This window comes from Anguilla anguilla, chromosome 9 (assembly GCF_013347855.1).
Source record: "Anguilla anguilla isolate fAngAng1 chromosome 9, fAngAng1.pri, whole genome shotgun sequence".
NCBI lineage: Eukaryota > Metazoa > Chordata > Actinopteri > Anguilliformes > Anguillidae > Anguilla > Anguilla anguilla.
Window position 1 is genome coordinate 24,767,102 of NC_049209.1, and position 15,778 is coordinate 24,782,879.

Here is a 15,778-nt window from a genome sequence, read left to right on the forward strand (position 1 = left end):
GGTTTATTAATATTTTAAAAGCTTTTTTTAAATGTCAGAACAAAGGGTTTTATGAGACAGCTGACTATTTCTATATCAGATGTTTAGAATACTGCCTGGAAAAAAAAGATGTTTTAAATGGCTTATAAAAGCTAAAAATAAAATGTTGTTCCTGGCTCTGAATGGAAATCTTCACCCTCAGGAATGAAAATAAAAACTGAATCGTTTTGCGACATGCTAGAGATTCCAGATAGCCTGTTTGACCCCGCAGCTTTGAGCACGGAGGCAGCCGCGCGCGCGCCGAGCCGACAGGAAGTCCGCGGCGTGCGGCGGTTGCAGCTGAAATGTGCTTTCAGCTCCCTTTTGGTCCCCCATCTCCGTTCCCCTCCCACTGCTTGTCCGTGGAGATCGGTTCTGGCAGGCGCTCATGTATGTTTTCTGCCTTCCATTTATAGATCATCTTTTTCTCTTCTCCTGCATCTCAGCGGGGGAACAAACTGCCGACATTACAGCACCACGTCTGCTAGGTTTTGGTTGTGTCTTTTCTAGAAACTGCACATACCAAGCTTCCCCCTCTCATGCATTGTATTTGCTAAGGTGATCTCTGGGATCCTTCTAATATCAGAATTTACCCTCAAGTGTTTTAACCTGTGCCTTTTTTCGTAGTTATAAATGCTTATATAATCAGTTTCTTTCGTTTAACCATCTTCACATTGGCACCACCATTTTTTTGTGTCAAGTTTTTATGCAGAACCTTTATGGTGACAATTCATGTCTCCTCAATTTTTGGTTGGTCTGTAAGGGGATATTCTACAGTTATGTATGGGAAAGATGTACTTAATGTTGTACACTACAGTGCATGTTGTAGAAAGTTATATATATATATATGTACACACATATATATTGTTATTGCATACTTTGTTTTGTATTATAATTTTCAAATGAAACTGCAGTGTATGCCATTCTTAATCGTTTAATGCAATACACTATTACTACACTAGAGAGCACTGTAACCCTATTGTATATGCAGCCTTGCATCATGGGAATACATGGTTGTGGCACTTAAAATAATAGATTGTAATGATCTTGAATAACAGATTTTAAAAAAGGTAAATTTCCTAGTTGAACTGGAGATTTGTAAAATCATGTTTAAAGTGAACTATGGTTCCTAACATTAGCTGAGAGTAAAATGTTGCACAGCTATTGGAAAGAAATTAAAAGATTTTGCAAAGTGCCTAGTGCAAGCTTTCCTTTACAGATGAACATTCATATAGAAGCATCAGGACCCAGGTTTCCACCAATGAATGTTCTTAGGTATGACGGACACTTGTCACCGATGTCTCCAACGCAGCAAATTAATCACGCTTTCACAGGTCTTTAAACATACTGTATCAATTTATTTAAAAATTTGGCACTATAATCAGTTTCCTGTACAGTTATTGTGCTTTCATATAAAGCATGCTTTCATTCCATTGCCCGTGCACAGACACACTGAGAATAATGGCTTGCTGGGAGGTCGTAGACAGGGAAACAGTCCAACCTTATGTGCGTTTCATACACCAACTAAAGTGCACACAAAGTACTGGCTTTGTTCGACTCGGTTATTATAACACAGGATAAGTTTTGTTTTGATTATGCAACGCCTGCTAATACTTTTCCCACCTTGATATCAAAAGCATCTTTGTAAAGTAGATCAGTCAGATTTTGGGTTTAAAAAAAGAAAGATTTGCCACTCTTGAGTGAATGAGCTGTGCCAGTGAGAAGGAAGAGCAGCGCAGCCAAGAGGAGAGAAATAACTTAACGTGTCTGTTCTAGAGAGCACTTTGCTTAGTGACTGATTTGGCTCATTGAGTCTTAGTACCTTCAGCAGCTCCTCCCCAGCAGTAGGTGAAACGAAATGCAAAATGGGGTGGGGGTGGGATGTAGGGTGAGACGTAGCCAAAGTGATTTGCTTAACACAACCCATATTTTCTTAATTCAGTTCTGGAAACACAGCCAGTTTTTAAAAATCTATTGTAGAAAAGTGAATTCAGGAATAAGCACTACAGGTGAAAAAAGACAAATGCGAAAAAATGGTCAGTTACTGTGGCAGTTGTGTCAGTCACAGCGATACTGTGATAGGAAAAATGGATAAGATAATTGGCTTAACGGATATTGCAGTAATTTGCAAATCAGACAGAATAGATTTTGACCTACATATTCAGGTTTACATTCGCTTTTTTTTCTTGTCACCTACTGTCCATTCAGGTACACAGTGTACACCTGTGAGAGATTGTCATCATATATTAATCTATTAATTAGATGTTAAGTAAAAGTAGTAATAACTTGCACAAGAGTATTCCAAAGTGTATTACCTCTGGCTTGGAACTAATTGTTCTTTCTCAAAATCAAAGAAAACCATAAAACAGGAACTTGGAAAAAGGAACAGCTTGTGTTTAATTGGACATTATTATTATTTGACACATTGGCATTTATCTCACTCCAGTTGTGTTTTGTGTATTATTATTTTTGTTCTGGTAACATTCTGGAAAAGAAAAGCCTTTTAGAGGTCTGGTCCCAAGGCCGGAGTGTAAAAACTGCCATGTTCTTTCAGGTTCTGATCTGTCTGTCGGCTTGTTCACACGTTAGCCACTGAAGACAACCTCCCATTCTTACCCTGCTGCCAGCCAGCACCTCCTTTTCCTCATCACCCATCACAAGACAACTGTGCTGCGTTATTGCTCAACTGTCACGTCTTCGTCAGTTCTTATTTTACGAAGATGACATCCGATCTATATTAAATCAAATTAAATGGCGGTGTGGCATATTTTTTGACATCCACTGATGCGATGTTGAAGATACTGGGGAAACCGGAGGATGAGTCACATGACAAATGTCCCCTTCTCACTCGTACACACAATAGGAAAATGCACGTAAAACTTATTCTGTTGTGTCCACATTCTTGTATCTAATACATATTTTCTATTGATGTCACAGATCATATAGATTTGCTAGAGCCTATCTGCGCATATATCTCTGCATTGAACTTTCAGACCTCATTTTCAGGGAATGTTCCATGTTAATGATGCGCAAATAAGAAATGAGCAGCTCATCATTAGATGTATTTAGCAATGGAAATATGAGTGATTTGAGGACCCAGTCCGTTGAAGAGAGTGATGGAGACAGGCTGAACAAACAGACATATCTGTTTGCTGGAGGAAGTCCTGTCATGGTTGTAACTTTTGATGTGCGCACTTTGGCTGGGTATTCACATCACTGAGTGGGAAGGAGAAGGTCTGGGTATAAGAAAATATGATACCAGCCATATTTGGGTGTACAACTCTAATCTCTGAGTGCTGTTGCCTATCCCATAGGTCAGCCCAAGTCACAGGAAATGATCGAATGCCATTCTGAAATGTAAGACTGTATCAGCTACGTCCACTTCGCTGTTCATTTAAATGGCAAATAATTATTGGAGCCTTTTTTACCTTTGTAAAGCAACAATTCAGAATTTCCTGAAAGTTCTTGGTTTAAATAAAAAAGAGGGGGAAAAAAGGAAGGTAGAAAAATGTCTTGTGGTCAAAGCCAAGTGTAATCTTGTTTCACGTCTCATTTCAAATCCATTAAGAAATTTTCTTATCAAGAATACAGCTGACCCACGCACACCATCCTGGTTCCACAGATGCTGATCGAGAAAGTGCTCTATGGCCTTATTGGGGCCAAACTGATTGTCCAATGAATACACTCCTTGGAACAAATTTCAACAGAATGAAGAATATATGGTGTATTGAACATAGAATATATATGAACACATACATATCATTCATTTCGAGTCAAAAGGACAAAAATAAGATAAGAACACAAAGGTTCATCACATGAGCACTGAAGTAGTTCCAGCTTTAAATCATATTAAATTACTTTGCCATTTGTAGTTATTTCCTCTGTGTAATAGTAGTTTTACATCTAATAATTGTCAAAATAATAAACAGAAATTGGTGGAAAATAATAACAAATTTTGCTTGCCTCAGTTGTCTTCCAAATACATTTTTCAACTGTTCAACCATCTCAGTCCTTTGGGCTATCTTTCTACAGATGTGATTAGGAATGTACAAATATTAACCAAAACATTTTAGCAAGATGTCTATAAAATACCCAACAATACTGGATGAGTTCTACAGAAATATAAAACCACTGTAAATGTAAGGGTATGGCTTTTTGGAGGAACTCAATTCTCAGTTCATAAGCAATCCAAAGTCAGCACAGTCAAACTCAGTATAAGCAGTGTTGTATGGCAGCGGACTTATGTACAAACATGTATCCAAAAACAAATTACAATTAAACAGAAAAGCACAATGTGTTATTAAGAGCAAGAAAGAATATATTTCAGGAAAAACCTGACAATAACCATTTCCTATTATTGTTTTGCATTTGACAACTGAAATATAATTTTGTATTTGTGCTATAAAAAAAATCAGAGTAATGTTTATTTTGCACCCAACAGAAATGTTCAGTGATTAGTAAACAAACACATCACCCGGTCAATGTGAGAGCAAAGGAAACAAAATACTGGACACACTTAGCAAGGTGCAGAATATATCTATTTTTTGTCCTTCATTAAAATGGCTTTCTTTGTGTGGATTCTCTGAGCCGCTGTCTGTGATGAGAAGTTTTAAAGAGCACTTGTAGGTATGGATTACTGTAAAATCTCTCCCACATTTTTGATGCTGTATGTACAGGCTGTAGTGAAATACTCAAGCCCTTTCCTGCGCCCACGAGGCACCTGCTGCCCCGTGCACTTCCCTCCCATAATCCCCACATCCCCTATCCACACAACCAGCCAGGCCTCTCTCCAACAATCATCATCAGCAGGGAGATGCTAGGGACCATCAGTTGCCTCCAGCACTTTGGCTGCTGTTTTTCTCTCCCTAGACGTGTCCATCAATGACAGGGGTCCAGCGCAGGATCTGTGCTGCTGGGGACAAGTGCTGTGCAATGCTGGGGTCTCCCGGCGACGGTGATCTCTCGAAGGAACCCAGCCCCCCCCCCCCCCCATTCATTGTTATGCTGCTGCTTCCATCCTGAAATATGTATGGGCAGCGAGGCCCAGCTGAGCTACAAAAAGGAAGCCTCATTGCAGTGACAGTATTCACTGGCCCTGTCTCCATAATCAAAACCACCTGAGGTCAGGTAGGGAATATGGGCAAGCCATCCTCACAGAGGGCTCAGAAAAGGGAAAATTTAGAACATAATGAGAGTACTGGTACGGACATGTGATGCGCATTCTGTTTTACTCTTTTGCTCTCATTGGGGGACAGGTGCTGCCACGTCATCCAGTGACAAGCAAGCAAGCGGCCCATGCTCAGCGGGTTCCTGTGCAAAAACACATGCCGTGGCAATCATCGTAAGTGGGAGGAGCCTCCCACTACACGCCTGGTGCAGCAAGCTGCCACACGGTCATTGGCGGATCCCGCAAGGAGGGGAGAGCTGGAGCAGGAGGGAGTGAGCGGAACCAGACTCGCTCCGTCTGCTGCCATCGGAGCCCAATCACACGGTTGTTTGGTGAATGCTGAGTGCTGAGTGCTGCTGAGGTTTAAGGAGGGAGGGCAGCTATGAACGCTGGACCTCAGCTTGCCGCACATCCTGTCCTATAGCTTTGCCCGCTAAGACTTCAAGTGGTTACAGTTCTGCCTTTTAAAAACCGTGTTTTTAGGGGAGAAACGGCTGTCCTGTTGTCGTGATGCCATCGGAATGGACTGAATAGATAAATTGCATTCGCAGAACTTCCAGCAGGTGGCACAATTTAGAAGCAACGTTCTAATATGAAGCTGCATTTTTTTTGTGGGAATGAACACCCATTCGCCGAGGCTTTACAGTCGAGCGTAAAAAACCCGATGAGGCCCTCCCCCTGCTAATGGCCACGCCTGCAGTCACTGCGTGACTCAAACAGCATCGTTGAAAGAAAACAGTAATCCTGGTCCCTTTTTCCTTCGCTGTCTGTTTTCATTCTGCTTGGGGTTAAAAATAGAACACTGTCACTTCATCAAGGCCTCCGAGGCAGTCTTCTCATTTCCGCAGATCTGATTCTCAACGGTCGCATTAAAAGCGGGCCAATGTCAACAACAACGAGGGATAAATTAACGGGGAGCGAGACACTTTCACAGCAACTGTGGCCAGTAGTGAACGCGCGCTAACTCATTTTTGCCGAACTCATTCACAAATTAAAGGGCCTGTAACGACACACACGGACACACGGGAGTAAAGACTGAGAAAGGGAGAAACTGTATCTGGTAATGGAGCCACTTTAACAGGATTATAGGCAAGTGGTCACGCAGACTCCGCGGAATGCACAGCAAACATGCACAGCCAGGGTCAGACGCACCTCCACAACACTGGGTCCACATCCCAGAACAATAGTCTAATCTATATTTTTTGCATCCAGTATTGAGGAGAAGTATTCTGTCTATAGCTACTTACATTATCGTTATGTACATTATATAGAATAATTTAACAACTGTAGATTTTTTTTGTACATGCGTGTCTTTAAAAAAATCCTAAAGTAAAGAAAGCTTATTACATAAGGCATATGTACAGACTGATTCTTTTGCCCTTGTCTAACTGACTCGGTATCAAACAGCCTCCTAACAAATATTCACACATCTACAGAACCATACTCTCATTGGCTAGTTACAAGTATTGAAATATGTACAAAAAATACAAATGCAAATGCCCTAGAATATATATTTATATTTATATATAGGTTAAATCTTTCAATTAAAAAAAGAAAATTATATCAACTCTTTAAGAAAAAATGCTGTTTCAAAAGCATGCGTTTGCCCCCGGACTTTCCCGTCTCCGCTCGATCTCTCCAGCGTTCCGCAGGGCAGCCATTTTGGGCGGGAAAAGGCTCTTCATGGCACGAGGCCTCCTGCTTTCCGCGTCTCCTTTCAGACCTCGACTCTGGGACTTCCTCCCCCCCCCTCTCCCCCTGCTCACTGGGGTCCACTGCTCTAACAGACAATGCGAAGAGAGACTTCACCACACGCGGGGTGTCCTTCCGTCCCGCCTCCGCTGCACGCGTGTCCGTCCGTCCCGCCTACACTTTGGACTCGCTCTCCACGTTGGCGATGTCCCCGTTGCGCTCCGTCTGGTCCTCGCCCTGGCGCCCGCCCTTCTCCGGCCGCTCCTTCTGCTGGTCCGGCGGCGGCGCCTGCTGGTTGAGCTTGCTGGCCACGGACCAGGAGAGCGGCAGCCGCGCCCGCACCGCCATCTCGGCCAGCTCCCGCGCGCTGCACGCGGGCGTGTTGGTCTCGTACACATCGTGGAAGCTGTTGTAGTCCACCTCGTAGAAGCCGTCCTCCAGGGTCAGCACCGGCGTGAAGCGGTAGCCCCACTTGATCTCGCTCGCCACGTAGGAGCTCCGGGCCTGGCAGGTCATCCCTGGGGAGCGGGGAGAAGCGCAAAGCAAAAAAAAGAGCCGTTAGCCTCCGGTCGCACGCTGATCCGCCATCGCTGTCTGCATGGTAAAACTAGCAAGGAGCCTGACAGCGCTCACGCAGCTCAACCCAACTTGAGCAGCATATCCAGGCGTGGTACTTAGCTGCCTTCCCTGTAGCGCTCTGCATAAGCCGTATTAATGCTGTCCTAACCTAATTGCCTCTTTTAAAAGAGGCGGCTGTAGCCTAGTTTTTATTGCCGCTTTATTCACAGTGTTTTATGTGGTCCCACAAGGTTGAATAAACACAAATTTCAGCCTTTGGCTACGTGCTGTTTCCTTTCCAGTACCGTCTTCCCCATGCAAACCTCACACAGTATATTCAGAAATCCTCTTTGAGTGACAGGCAGTAAGTCACTGAGTGTTGACAGAAAATGAGTCGTGGAATGCAAAGCAGTGCATAATGTAAATCCACAGAATGACAGCCAAACGAACGCTACTGATGAGGGGGGGGTTGTAAGGGAACTATTTATCATTTCAATAGGAGGATCTGTTGTATGGATACTCAGTTCAGTACTGACATGTTCCTTTTTAGAATGAACGCTGGGTATTTGATCACTGATTCCATTATGCATGTGTTACATTGGCATTATAGAATATGCATGGGAAATCCTAAAAATGAATAAATCCTATCTATTCATTTTTTGCTAAACCTGTCTGTATGTATTTGAATATCAAAACCAAGGGCCTAAGATGACAAAAAAACCCTTAGTCCAATTAAAAAGACCATCTGCTGATAACTGTTGTCACATGAGCACTGCGACACTGCTATCTGCTACTGGATCATGTACATGTTCATATTTTCAGATGCCAAAGGGATGAGTGTCTGGGGGAAGTAAAAACAACAACAACAACACAAAAGGTAAAAACCATAATCATCACGTGATTTCCAGTCATGCACGTTTAAAATTGCATGGCCTAAACAGCCTCAGTACAGTCTAGCTCTGTAATCCCCTCGTGCAATATTTCTGTTGGGCAGTCCATTTCCCATAATACAGTATAATTCTTTGAAAGAAAGCTGGTAAGTTTGGGCCCTCTAGAGTCTAACTCTGTTAGAGCTGAAACAGCAGTCAGCACTCAGCACCCCTGTGAGTGAGATTCAGGCCTGGGCAGAGGGATCCAGGTCAGGTGACACATGAACATGCTCTGAATGGTTTCACCCATCCAATCTCTGCTAACGAGAACCTTCGTGCACACAAAATTCACATCACTGAGCCTAGGCATGATGAAAAACTATCCTGAAAATACTCTTTATATATAAACTTTTCATCAACTGTTTGTGGCATGAAGAGCGCTTATCCTGCAACGTTTTCCTTTTTCAGCCAATAAATATACAAGGTTTACATGGTGACACAGCCTGCATCAACAAAACATTAAAATCAACTTGAAGTGGTTTATCCAAAAATTTAGATCATCCAAAACCAAGCACTAATCTTTGACCTAGCCCTTTTACAAGCTCTAAAACACAACCCTAATCTTGCCCAAACCCTAACACTTACTGTTTTCCTAACCCTAACCTTGGCCTGACCCTAACTGTAGCATAACACAAATTTGAAACCAAAAACCTAATTCTATCTCTAGGAGTCATTGTAAATATAAATATTTTATCTCAATTTAAAATAATAAATAAAAAAATCAGATAAAATATATGAAAATAAAATCCTCAGTTCAATAAAATAATTAATAGTAAATGTTTTTGAAGTCATTTATTTGTAAAAGAAAAAAAAACTAAAATATTATATTCAACCATTGTTCACATTGTTGTCATAGCTTCACTGTTATTTTAGGCAAACCACAAAAAAAGACCAAATTAATGAGATGAAGGATCAAAAGTAATTGAGGGGGGGACTGGTTTTGTAATAAACTTCAGACTCAAAACCTTTTTGTTCTCAGGGCCTGAATTATTCATGTTTGGTACATTAGGAATCCAAGATGAACTGTACTGAGAAAGAGCAATATTGACTGCCCTTGACAAGGCTCATGAAAATAATGACTATATATCAAACCTACTAAATATGACAGACAAAACATAAATACACTGCAGTCGTTGCACTGCATCACCATTTAAGGTTCTGCTTTCATGTTATACGGAAAAGAGAGGTTCATGAATCATGTGATTTTTATTATGTCAACAGCATATCCAAAAAGCACACAACGAAGACAACTTGGGATGGGTTTCAATTTGAATTTTGGCAGGGCTTCTGTGTGACTACATAAAAATGATAATACAAATGGAAGCAATGCCATTGCATTTGATTTATGTGACCATTGTGCCACAAAAACAGGAAAATAAAATGACACGTGGCCAAGTGAATTATAGTTTCATTTTTGTGATGGATAATGTCGTTACAATAAGAAACTGCTATTTCAAATGTGGTTTTTCATTTTCATTTAAATTATGACAGTGTTGTGTCATAGAGTGTGAAAAAAAATTATTTGAAGTGAAATGGACTTTGCATTAAAATTTTCAAACGGTCAGATAAAGTGCATACACTACCTTGAAAATGAAAAAAACAAAGTGGCCTTTTGCAATTTCATTTTAATTATGTCATGTTTTTTGCGCATATCGAACGAAAACGAAATGTAATTGCCGATTTCTGTCAGAATTGTGTAATCCGTGGCCATATTGCACACTGGCGCCTCCTCTGGTCAAACAGGATGCCTGCAGTCTGTCTGAACCAGCTGCACTAGAGGCACAGTCCACTGAAATGGCTGCGCAGCTCAGCATGGACTGCAGTGGCTGACTGTACATGCTTCAGAGGATACACGTGCTTGTCTGAGCACTCCCAAACAGATGGGGGACATTGCAATGAGAGGATGGGCCTACTCGCACAATTGGGCATTGCAAATTCGCAGAAAGGAAAACATATTGTGGGATAATAAACAAAAAACTAAAAATTATGTGGACAGGGCAAGTGCTGCTTTTTTGGTTAGCAACTGCTGTTTTTTTAAAAGAACCCCTCGGACAGAAGAAAGAGCCTGAAACCAGAGCAAAACATCTATAGAGGAATGTCACATGACTAAAACTCTGCCTGAGTCACAGATTCTTCCTGATAATTCCACAAGGTTTCAGTTTCCATAGTGAATGAGAGACACATTCCCTCCTTTAACAAAAAAAAAAAAAAGTTAGGCATGCCTGCATTAAACTCTGCTAGTTACTTTATGTATTGTGCATATAATTTGCCAATTCTTATTGACGCAGTTCAGTGTGAAATGTTAAATTAAAATATAACATAAATTAAGACATTAAGCCAGCAATTACGTGAAATATATTAATGACTATGAAATGTATTCCTTTTGGTTTGCCACTGAATGGATCTGCTTTAGGTACTTCTGTGCACGCACCAGCATGCACTAACCTATCAAACAGCGAGCACAATGCGTCTCCCCTATAAAAATGAGAAATATCAAACCCCCCCCCCCCCCCCCAGTACACTGACGCAGATCCAAACAACAGGTGGGAGCTGGAGAGGTCTGCCTGCTGGTTTAAAAATGCGCTCCATTAATGATGTGCGTTTCTGGATGGTTGAATACGAAAACAGCCAGTTACTGTTGAACAATGGTCAGCAGCAGCAAGAGTTTCCTGACCGAGCTAGCTTTGCGCCTTTCCATGTGCGCCGCTCATTTACACTCAGGGTTTACAGTCTGTCAGTAAGGCAACAGCATATCTGTATTTAATGATTTTCCAGAAATTGTCCTTGATTTTGTTTTGTATGATTGACAACCATATCTGGTCTGAGCAAAGATCAGCCATGCACAGCTGCATGCGTTTCATGTGGTAGAAACCAAATGTGAAAAGGATTCATGTTCCTATGTTTAACAAACTCATACTCTCTACAAAGGACTAACATGCATTTATTTGCTAAAACATTTTAATTTTAACTCAAGGTAACGTGACTGCATTCGACACAGTTCGCAAAAAATCAGCATACTTTTATGGTTACAATAAATTCTTCATTAAACTGCCAGGCTTGTAAATAATGAATAACACCCATCATTACCATTATCATTTTGAAGGTAACTTATCTGCCCAGTTATTTTTAGCTCAGCAGCCTGCTGCAGGTTGTAACTGTACACCCTTTTGACTGAAGCTTATCAAATTTTGAAGCCCCAGCCGAACAGCTTTTGTTTACAGGAGCAAATGTGCTGTTTCTTGCCTCTGGGTAAAAACACTAGGATCATCTGGGATGTGAACCCACTGGCCTTACATCCGCAGAATAACCACCTGTATGTAGCTTGTATACAAATCCACATTGAAAGATTTGAAATGTGGGCTAGCTCTGCATTTTAACAACGGTGTCTTAAGTTCAGAGTAGCAACACAGTCAGTTGCTCCGCCATGCTCTTAGATACTCTCTTTAGTGGCTAGCCGATTCATACTGGCTTGAACAGAGGCCTTTCTAACTGAAGCAATGTACTGTGTGGTGTGGAATCCTACACAGGAGTCTGAGCTTGGATCCCTGACGCTAATCGGCTTCACGTCAGCTATGTCAATGCACTGCAGAACATGCAAACTATGCAGATGGGATGTTCGGGTACACCCCAAAATGAATGTGCATTAGCAGTTCAACGTGCCACTGTTGCACAAGAGTGCACAAGAGCTGTCTGAATGGTTTGGGAAAGAAATTACCAAACCAAAATTCAAAGTTCAGAGTTCAAAAGCAACAGACAGTATACCTTTCACTGCATTGTGTCTGTGATGAAAAATCAGCTTGTGGTACCTGTGATTTTGATCAGAATGCAAGGTTTAAGATGTCACTTCCCCACCCCCACCACCTCTCCCCTCCACCCCCTACAGGGAGACAGGAGGGAGACGGGGTGCTTCCCACTTGATGAATTGTACCCGGAATCAAATATGCATGATTTGAATGATGAGTGTTATGGGGTGAGGTCCCCAATGTTCATATCCCAGTATTTTGTTTCAACAGCCTTCAAGACCCTTCAATAATTTAGCAGCAGGAAGGGCATTTTTTTGTCCTGTAATGACTTACAAAGGACTCAGGGTTTTCATGACGGATTTTCAATAATGTCTGGATTTAAGAGAGAGATTCTGCCAAAGGCTGGAAAAGATGGAAGGAGAGGTGACACTAGGGTCTCATATGACAATAGTGTCTCAGGGTTATCTAACTTATTTTACGGAGAGGTCTCAGAGCCTAACGCTGGATAAAAGCACTCAAACGCCTTCAGAATTTAAAATAACACCAACAGCCCAGAGGTAAACAGAAGCGGCAGATGCCCACGCAGCAGACCAAACCCCAATGCATTTATGTAACTGCCGCTTCAGAGATAGGGCTAGACTGGGGATCCAGTCTCTGGCAAAGGGGCAGAAAGAGTCTTGACTGTGGGGACATGCCTGGACACACCCCAACACCTGTGTGTGTGTGTGTGTGTGCGCGCGCGCTTGTGTGTGCGTGTGTGCGCGTGTGCGTGCATGTTTTACTGCATCTGACACCTAATACAGCTCACAGTACAAACAAAATCAGCAGGTGTAATTAGCTACATGTCTCATAGTATCATATACTGTATCAACCCAGTCCCAAGTCATCAAAGAAGTGTTTCTCAGTCAAAAAGACATACAGACATTAAACAAATCAGAACAGACGACTGGGTGTAAGGTTTTGATTCTAGGACATCATGTGCCACTGATATTGAACCTATTGAGTAACGTCCCCTTGGCAAAGTGTGCCAGGTGTGGTACAATACATCCCTGGCTGACAGGGAGAACAGCCGCTGGGTAAGGTGGAGAAATGTGGAGTTGTGTGGGAATGTGTGCTGGCAACGGGACTGTCTGGTAACCCCCACACATTATTAGCACAGTACTGGTGGTACTTTGATTGATGAGCTGTGGCCTGGTGGGGTTTTTTTGAACAGTGGCAAGAGCAGCTTTCGGTTGGTCTCACAGTGTGTGATCTGACCCTTCTTCTCAAATGTACACTTCTCTCTCTCTCTCTCTCTCTCTCTCTCCTCTCTCCTCCTCTCCTCTCCCTCTCTCTCTCATACACACATACTCTCGCCATCTTGTTCAAACACTCACACACAATTCAATTCAATTACAATTCAATAATTTAAAAGCATGACTGCAAAAACACAATACACAGACAAAACACAATAATGAAAAAATTCCCGACAGTTTCACTGAAACAAATACATTTAAATAAAGGGAATAAACAAAATGATGATGATGCTGAAGAAATGAAACATCAAATAATAGCAATGGAAATAAACTCCCTATATCTCTCTTTCTCTCTCACATACACATATACGCTATCTTTTTCTAACACACAATCTCAATCTCTCACCTCTCTATCACACTCTCTAAGTGATACCTATGTGAATATAACAGAATAACACCAGTATTGACAGATCAGCAGGAGAGTATGTGCAACAGAACTGCGGGACTTACAAACTTACACTGCACGTTACAGTGCAGCTGCACTGAAATCAATGGAAAGAGAAACTCAAGTTTCCTCTTTTTCTATTTTTTTATATTGGAACACTGGGGACAAAAAATTGATTGTGTGTACAGCTTCTCAGTCAATATTCCAATTATGAAGCATTGAACTAGTTTATTATGTCTCAATATCTTGGCAGGTTTGCAATTACCACATAAGCTGGATTTGAAGGGGGGGTTGAATGATTAATTTTCAGTGTGTGTCAAAACACAACAATACATTAAACTGCAATGTTTCCAGTGTACATACTGTAGATATATTCCACATTCCTCTGTAGTGGGAGAAACAGACTAAGAGATGATTTGTGGCTCTGTGCGGGTTTTCTTCCATTTTCACTTTTTTTTTCAAGTTTGAGGAAGTGATTTCTGCTTATGGACCCATGCAACATTCTATTCAGGTCTCAGTTTCTCTCTCTCTCTCTCTGCTGAAAACTGCTGCAGAGGTAAAACTGTGAGACCATATGTCTTTGAGCTTGGCGTTTATGTTGCATCTGTTATCAGCCTCCAGCAGGCTCTGATCAAACTTCCCCATAACTCTATCATGTCAAACCAGGACCACAGCAGGAATGACTGCTTAGACCCATACTTGTGCCCTGAGCATCAAAATGCCTTGTGCCCATTGGTTGTTAGCTTGGCCAATAAAATGTTGCCACTGGTATGCAGGATGGTCACTAGAACAACCATCAGGACTTTCCTACTAGCCTGTACAGTAAAATAGCCTATAGAATAGCCCATACACTTTTCTTATAGTTTACAGGCTAGCAGAAGAATTATATCTTTTTCCTGTTGGACTGAAGCCTTCAGTTGAGTTGACCAATGAGGAACAGGACATCGTGAAATATCTATGGGCTATCCCCGTCCCCTTATATTCCCACTAATCTCATGCCCATTTGACTACAGGCCAATGACAACCTCTGATCTAGGAGATGGAGGGGTTTGGAAAGCAGCTTTGTTTGGATGACAAGGCGAAACAATAACTTGACTGGTGAATCCAGGAGATTGACAGTGATGCTGAACGGATGTGATGTGTCCTGCTCTTTGCTGCCTGTCAAGTACAATATGTGTAATCAAGTATGCATTTATTTATTAAATGTTTTTAAAATTAATTTATTTATTGTGCAGTAGGCTGGTCTGTTCTGTGATTTAGCAATGCAGTTCCTTCCTGTGGACCCCCAGGCAAGCATCTCTCTCATAGCGTATGTGATGTATTCCTCTTGCGAGGCAGCCCCTGGGCCTCGAGCTCTTTAACTCGTACTCGTCTCTGCGTCTGACTTCCCCTAAATCTTCAAAACTCTGCGGCACGCCGCTCCTCCCTGCCCTCGGTCCCAGCCTGTGTGCCTGGCTCCCACCTGCCTGCGCATCTCTCACACGGTGCTAATCAGAAACAGCAATGTGACAATTACACAGCCCTCACAAGCAGGTGCGCGCAAACAGTCATTATCAAATAAGACAGAAAGGCGGAACATGCTATCCCTGGAGCTTTCTTCTGATTCCACCACTCACCATCTACACGGACACGAAGGTGATACACGAAGATAGGGGGGAGGACAGCTGCGTAATTGTCGTTTCGGTCTGGTTGATAAAGGCGAACTTGAGAAATTCCATTAGCAATCCTGCATTTTTACCCTTTAGGCCCGGAGCAGATTGATCCTTTCTTGTCATTCCTGGGAATTTCATTTTATGGAGGACCAGATGTGTCTCCTGGGGATGTGAGGTGAGTGTGTCAACTGCTTGGTGGTTTTATGACATAAGATTACGTAATGTGTCCACTTGGCAATAAAATCTCAGCTCACCCCATCTTCATATTAGAGATATGTAAAATTCTTCAATAATCCAAGTAGCCCCCACATTACCCAATAGCATACACACCAACAAACA

The 15,778-nt window shown here is 42.0% G+C and overlaps 1 protein-coding gene across 6 annotated transcripts in view; it reads right to left on the bottom strand.

Moving 5' to 3' along the window:
* Positions 1–1,355: 1,355 nt before the first annotated feature.
* The window catches only part of kcnj6 (potassium inwardly rectifying channel subfamily J member 6), a 58,847-nt gene continuing 44,424 nt past the window's right edge, over positions 1,356–15,778 (bottom strand). For all 6 annotated transcript variants that reach the window (XM_035434943.1, XM_035434947.1, XM_035434948.1 and 3 more), the window contains one exon: positions 1,356–7,395. In XM_035434943.1, coding sequence (XP_035290834.1) covers positions 7,052–7,395 — 344 coding nt within the window. In that variant the 3' untranslated portion in view covers positions 1,356–7,051. The remainder of the gene's footprint in view (positions 7,396–15,778) is intronic.